This window comes from Apaloderma vittatum, unplaced genomic scaffold, assembly GCF_000703405.1.
Source record: "Apaloderma vittatum isolate BGI_N311 unplaced genomic scaffold, ASM70340v1 scaffold2884, whole genome shotgun sequence".
NCBI lineage: Eukaryota > Metazoa > Chordata > Aves > Trogoniformes > Trogonidae > Apaloderma > Apaloderma vittatum.
In genome coordinates this window covers 22493-29961 of record NW_009711937.1, presented here as the reverse complement: position 1 = coordinate 29961, position 7469 = coordinate 22493, and the positions used below count along the sequence as shown (strand labels likewise).

At 37.8% G+C, this 7469-nt stretch overlaps 1 protein-coding gene across 1 annotated transcript in view; it reads left to right on the top strand.

Annotated features, from left to right (window-relative positions):
* Positions 1 to 305: 305 nt before the first annotated feature.
* Positions 306 to 7469, top strand: part of VPS36 (vacuolar protein sorting 36 homolog (S. cerevisiae)) — a gene marked incomplete at its 5' end in the record, with an annotated part of 18796 nt that continues 11632 nt past the window's right edge. Inside the window, 4 exons of the mRNA XM_009867787.1 lie at positions 306 to 374; positions 3938 to 4008; positions 5309 to 5423; positions 6891 to 6980. Of these exons, the coding sequence (XP_009866089.1) occupies positions 306 to 374; positions 3938 to 4008; positions 5309 to 5423; positions 6891 to 6980 (345 nt within the window). The remainder of the gene's footprint in view (positions 375 to 3937; positions 4009 to 5308; positions 5424 to 6890; positions 6981 to 7469) is intronic.

Here is a 7469-nt window from a genome sequence, read left to right as displayed (position 1 = left end):
TGACAATGTTTATGTATCTTGCACAGCATGTGGAGGGAGGAGCCTTCAGGATTTCCTGGGGGAACGTTTACACAGTTGAAAAAGGAAGTTTGTGTTTATCCATCTAATCCTTTTATATGAATTTTCTCCATTGTTTCATAAACTTCATTTACTCCTGTGTTTTCTGAAAAAAAGAAAGTGTTCTCAAAATATTGGCTATTGAATGTGATTGATGTGTTATGGCAACACATAATCTTTCCAAGTTCAGTACTTATGCATCTGACTGGTTAAATTTGTTGAGGATCTCTTTTATTTTTGCTTTTTAGGTGAAATTTGATAGTGGAGTGTTACTACTTAGCACACACAGACTAATCTGGAGAGATCAGAAGAATCATGTAAGTCCCACTTTTTTTGTCTCTTTTATGTCATTCATTTGTAAATTCCATAATAAAAAACATGTAGCTTGCAGTGAAAAGTCTGTACACAGAGAGGAGATTTTTCTTTCCTTCATGTGTGGTTTTTTATTTACAAGTATAGAATCATAGACTGTTAAGAGTTGAAAGGGACCTTTAGAGATCATCTAGTCCAGCCCCCCCTGCCAGACCAGGATCACCTAGGGCAGGCCACACAGGAAAAGAAAGAAAATTGTATACAGGAATGTCCTTTCACCCAGTTCTGCCATAGTAAAATAACCATGCAGGGATGAGGAAGGATGGGAATGAATGATCCTTTTCTGTGGCACAAAAATAGAGGAGAAAAGAGTCTGGTTTCATGCGCTAAAAAACGTTGGTGTTGAGACTGAAGGTGAATGTGTCAGGCAAATCATAATGTGGACTCCTCTCCTGTGCTCCTTGTCTAGCAAGACCTTTACTTCCTCACTGTTCCTGAATCCCAAGGTTTCCTGTCTTCTGCTCCCACCAGATAGTCCCAGACCATGATTTGATCCTAGGAGGTGTTTGCTGGCAGTAGTGTCTGAGTCTTACCTTCCCACCTGCACGTTCTTGCTCTGAACCATCCCTTCAATAAACCAGAACATTCATCTCTACTGCTGTGGAGAATTCACTAATGGGTTAAGTTGCAGTGTCAGAACGACAATGTAATACTGCTGCTTCATGCTTTGTATCATCAAGCCACAGCCTAAGAGCTCAGACTAGAAGGGGGTGAAAAAGACTTAAAAACACTCAGAGAACTCTAAGCATATAGACTGTGACAATGTGCACCACTTTGCAGCTGCAACTGAAGAAATCCTCTGCAGATCCGGGTTGGATTGTGCTCACTTTGGACACGATCTTTTAGAAATGTAGCCCTAAAAGCCAGAGGTTAGACTGAGCATATTCAGATGACAACTTTTCAAAGGCCTGTTATTTTCCACATTCCACTGAACTAGTTTTGCGCAAGGGTAGTTAAAGCAACTCTCGTGGCCAAAGGTCGTTCCCTACCAACTATCACGTCCTTGTTCCGAAGCAGGGAGCTACTAAGAGACTTCAGAAGAGTAAGGTCACCAAGGATGTTCTTAATTTGGCAAAGCAATATATTTTTTTCCTTATGGATTTTTTGCAGGAACAGCAGAACTATTTTTAGTACAAATTTTTCAAAATGTTTTGAGAGCTGGTTCCCAGGGTGCAGTTACTGTTAAAGAAGTCAAAGGCAGATTGTCCAGATCCTGAACTATTCTGTATAAATTAACTTTTTTTTTTTTTTTGGCACAGCCAGTGTGAGATAGATTAGTTGTGCTAAACTGTCTGTGTAATTCTTCTCTTATTTTTTCATCACATCTTCTTGACAAGTGGGCATGTACTGCAACACGCACTGCTTCTAATCTTCTCACTTGGACATTTTACTTGCTTGGAGTAACATTAAGTGTTACAGCTTCAGCAATTCTCAGGACTGTCCATATCCCCATTCTCTCCTTCCCAACAAAAGGATGACATTCATCTCTTATCTCTGACTTCCCCTGCTCCTAGCCCAGTGATTCCTTATATCAAGATCATTGAATTTGCTAAATCAGCAGAGAAGAAAATTAGAGAGTAAGAAAAATAGTTTTCTTTCAGCAAATTGAACTCAGCAAAGATTCTGACAAGCTGCAAGCTTGACTAAGAGAAGGGGTGGAAACATATGGCCTGGAGATGGGCAAAAATTACCCAATTCTGATCTAATACAGACCAATTCTGTCTCAGTGGAGCTAGGATTGATTTTTAGTTTTAATTTATGGTATGCAAATAACTTTGTTAGTGTGGTAAATGAAGCTGATTCTTTCTCAACCTGTTAGGATTGAAACGTGAGGAGCACAATGCCTTTTTATTTTCATGGTGAGTTGTTGGCTAAGCTCAGCTGTGATACAACTTGAGCCTTAGAAATCTTAGCTAGTTCACCTTGAATAAACTCGTAGAGAGAATCCCCTTTTATCGTATTAGCAAATTTTACTAGCGAATGGGACACATGTCACTAGATGGACATAGCAAACCTTTTCACAAAAACAGACAGTGGTGGTTTTTAGCTACTGTTGTTATGTACCGCCTATAGTTGAATGTTACAGAAAATACAGTGATTTCCAAAGGAAAATATATGTAATTCTTTTGTTTGTTGCATAGACAGCCTTGTACAGTATTTTAAATCAGAAAATCATGCACAATGCAAGCATGAGACATTAGAAAAAATATCCAAATAAACTCACAGCATTTTTAACACTTCTCTCTTTTTGTATCCCTTCCTCTTGCTTCTGTCACCAGGAAGGGGTGATTCTAAGTCCTTGTGCTTACAATAAGTTCATAACATTCTAATTGTGAACCAAATGAATCAATTGTTTTGACAGTGTACATACTATAAATAGTTGGACTTTTTTGTCATTTTCAAAAACTTATTTTTCTTATTTTTTAGAGAATTGCCTGTATTTAAAGTATCCAGAGCTATGTGGGTGTTTTACAACAGTAACCTGCTCTGTGTAACAGCTGTAGAATCTGAAGCCATAGAAAAATCTAAATATCTTGTCTTAAGAGTTTTTAGAACAGGAGGTACAACCCATGTTTTTTCCCAGTGAGAAGTTTACTCATTAGCCGGCGTTCCTTCATGTGTACCTCTCTCATCTGCAATAAGTATTCAATTATTCCACGCAAATTTTGGCAATAGGGAATGAGAAGGCCCCGTAACAGCATTCATGGTAACCTGGTGTCAGGCACACCCTTGTGGCAGACGGAGGAGAGAGGTTCAAGGAGGGCAGGTAACCCCTGTTGCCTGTATTCCTGGGGGACTGTGTCAGTCCCTGAGCTGTTGTGCTGAGGATGATGTTCACCAAAATAAGACCAGGCACCTGGTTAGATGCTTTTGATTGCTCCCTTGAGCAGCTTCTGTCTCAAAGGGAAATTTAAAGAATTTAGCTCTGCTTTGTTTTGGCTAAAGCACGGTCCAGTAAATGTGTGTTGAGAGGCATCAGTTGCTGGATTCAGTCCTTGGGTGTGGGATGGATGGAGAAATTCCTGATCCACTCAGACCGTAGCCTAGTTTTTTAGACATTCAACACTTAAAAGACTGGTGCTTTTAGATATTGTTTCAGCTCCCAAAGTACCATCACTTGAAAAGTGTTAAGAACCCATGAGTGTTGTGCGCTTACAAGGATAAGCTTCAGTAGCGTGGAAATTTTAGTGTTCAAATACTGAACTTAGATACTAAAGTTTTGTTAATTTCCTGAGTTCTTCTATGAATCTAGCCTGAGGTGTCTTAAGCTGGCACCTTGACACTTAAGTTTGGTTTTTTGGTTAAGCAGAACTCAGGTTTTCTACTTATATTTCTGTTTATTAACTTGTTTTCATTGTTACCATCATATTTCATATGGAGTGTCTCAGGCAGCACCTGTGGAAATCTGTACAGTTTGTGAGTGGGGGAAGGGAGAGCATTTCGTTTTACAGATTTGATAGTCAGGACATGGCTCTAATTTCACTTGTGTGTGTGTTGATTATTCCAGGAGTGCTGCATTGCTGTACCTCTCTCTCAGGTTGTCTTTATTGAAGAGCAAGCAGCTGGGATAGGAAAAAGGTAAGGTGGCAGTCATTGTTTTTTTCAAATGGATAGTTTTCACATGCATGTTACGTGAGGAACCCAAGATGATGTATTTATTCATGGTAGGTTCCATTCTCAGTCTTAAATTCCCACACTGGCAGTCACAAGGACCTGCTTTGCTCACTCGAGGGCAAATGTGTAGGAGAGTCATGACAAAGCGGTGTTTGATGTGACCTGTTAAATAACTGTCTTGTAATCAGTGAACAAGTGCGCATTCTAGCTTGCCATTTTCATTTCATTAGTCCTAAACGACAACACTGATTTTGCTGGATCTAAATTTCAAAGCTAATTTTAGTCTTTTGTGCCACGGAACTGGTTGGGGATAGAAACTCTGCCAGATCCTGTATTATTATCCTGTATTTTCATGACTGTGTGATTGATTTTGAGCATGCCAGTGCTAGTGATGGTTAGAAGGAACTCCGGTGTTTCCACACACTTGAATAACTAGTTCAGTATGGAATATATATAAACAAGTTTCACAAGAAAGAAAGCAAAAACTATGAACTGGAGAAATACATACATAGTTGACATCTGCTTGCAACCTGCAGTCAGGTGAGTAAGGTAATATGCTGTGGGTTTCCAGAAGAAATCAGGTAATTCACTAATTAGTGCTGGAGAAGTCAAGCCAATAAAGACCCATGGAAAAAGTATCAGTAAAATGAAACAGGAATGGCAGACTTGCCATCCTGCTGTGATAGCAGGTCCTAAAATAATGCTATCTCAGGGTTTGTTTTGGTGGTCGGTGTCATTTTAGACTGTTATTTCCACACATGTTACCTTTGAATGTTGTTTTTGGACAAATTCGCGTACAGTGTTCACAAGTGACATGTACTAGTGGGACAGATTAAACATAATACTGAGACCTTTTGTTTTCCTGTGACAAAGACAGTGTATTTTGGCACTAGTTACTACAAGTCAAAAGCTAAATCAAATGACTACCTGATGATTAGTTTTTATCTTAACTAAAAGATTTTTCAGAAACTGTTACTTGAAATGTTAGAAATTATGTTTATTTCTTAAGAGTTGATGGTGGGTACATTTTAAATTCGTGAGATGTTGCTCTTTTAGAGGTTATAGTACTTTTTATGCAAGATCTACTATAGTATTGAGTCAAAATACTTCAATGTTGATGCACAAACGTAAAGCATTATTTGATGTTCTTTAGCTCTTACGTGAGATAAACAGTGGTTTTGATGGGTTAACTTGGATTGTAAAACTGCTTTTTTTTAGATGTTACAGAAAGCTACCTCTTCTCTTTCCTTTAACTTTTTCTTAGTGCCAAAATAGTAGTTCATCTTCATCCTGCTTCTTCAAACAAAGAGCCTGGTCCCTTCCAAAGCAGCAAATACTCCTACATCAAACTTTCTTTCAAAGAGCATGGACAGATTGAGGTAAGTTTCGTACCATGCCAGTCCAGCACATCCAGTCTGCAATCTCTGGACACACTTTTCTCCTCTCACTGTATTAATGATAATTTTCCATGTTCTTTCCATGTTTACTTTGGAAGTGGAGCTTTTTCAATACATCCTTTTTTTTGAAGACAAACATTGTGAGCCTTCAGGGTTCTATACTTTGGTTAAATAATGCAAACAGAGTTCCAAAAATGTCACAAGACATTTTTAAACTTTGTCCTTATTTTAGTGGTTTTAATATACTCTTATACTTCCTCTTTTAATCTTTTAAATTTTACGCAGGATTTCCCAAAATCATGTTTCTGAAATCTGTTAAATGTTTAACAGAGTTAAAGACATTTCTTTGTAGCTAACCCTCTACTGAACAGGAATTAAGCAACTTGCTTGTAATTATTTCTCTAATTTTATTCCCAAACACTTTTTGTTGCCTCAGAGCTTTGTTTCATTTTATGTTTTACAAATCATTATTTTTTTTACCTATACCAAATCTCAAAGGCTTTGAGCATTCTAAAAAGAATATGTATTTTTAAAAGAAGGTTTATCCTAAAAAAGAAATTGCACTCTGTAAATAAATTTCACAGTATAAGATCCTCACTTGAAAAGATTGAGAACTTTAACTCTGAACAATGAAAAAAGCTGTACCTGTTCACTGCAGAAAATCAGATTTTCAACTTGAATTAGTTATAGATGTGTTATAAATGCGTGTGCTTGATCACACTCACTTTCATTTCTTTGTGAGCATTTTCAGCTGTGTAGATTTTTGTTTAGTCATAATTGTGTAGGTGTTTTGCCTAATCATAACCTCATTTATTTTAATGTTAATGTTTGTGTATGAAAATCAAACTTAATATGCTTACTGGTTACCTAGCATATCAATTACACTCTAGATCTTGTCCTCATGACTTCAGAATTCTTTCTTGTGAACTCTGAAGAACTGTAAGAATGGAATAAATTTTCTTTCTGGATTTTGGTCAGTGGGATACACTTGCCGTTAACTAATTAACTAATGCCACCTTTTGGTATTAGCAATAAACAAATACGTGTAATTGATATGTGTGGTTGTCTTTGTATTGTTGAATTAACAGATCAATAGTTAATTAGATTGCTCAACTTTCCTTCCTTTTAAAAGCACACCTTTGAACAAACCTTGACATTTTTAACTTTAGTATGTCTCGGACCATTTCGAATATCTGGATATTTTACCACAGAAGTAGTCATGCGAGTTTAACTAGTAACTATGTGGCTCCTCCTTTAATGTGTATATTTTTGAAGATTGGACACAAAGAATATCCAGATAACGAATGATGTTTTGCTGTGAATGTGTAGGTGTTACCATGCTTTGTCTTACGGTGAAGTTTATTTCATCTACCACCACAATGCTAAATATAGCCAGAGGTTCTCTGCACAGTTTATGAAACGTCTGTTGTCACTGTTTAATGTTTGCAGTTCTATAGACGATTATCAGAAGAAATGACACAGAGGAGATGGGAGAACATTCCTACTGGCCAGGCCATTCCAGTTAATAAGGATCCACGGGTGAGCGCAGAGCTTCTGAGCAGAACTCATACGTAATCTCTCGTTTCTGCTTCTTGCTGTTCCCACAGACTGCATGTGGCATGCCCCTCTAGCCAGCACCAAGGGCCCATGTGGGAATTCAGCTTTGCTTTGCCTTCTTCTTCACTGGCGTAAAGTTTCCACCTGATAAAGAACACAGTGGCCTCTCTTTTTTGAGTGTGTTTAGACTGGAATAGTTGATAATGAGCTCAATTTTATGGAGGCAGACATAAACACTCATAGCTATGCAAATGGTTTTTTTATATATATGTATATATATGTGCATATATGTATTCATATGATTTTATGCAGCATAAGAGATCACAGAATCATAGAATAGTTTCAGCTAGAAGAGACCTTGAAGATCATCGAGTCCAGCCTTTGTCCCAGCCCTATCAACCTACTAAATGATTCCCCCCAACGCAACATCCACCCGTCTCTTAAACACCTCCAGGGACGGTGACTCAACCA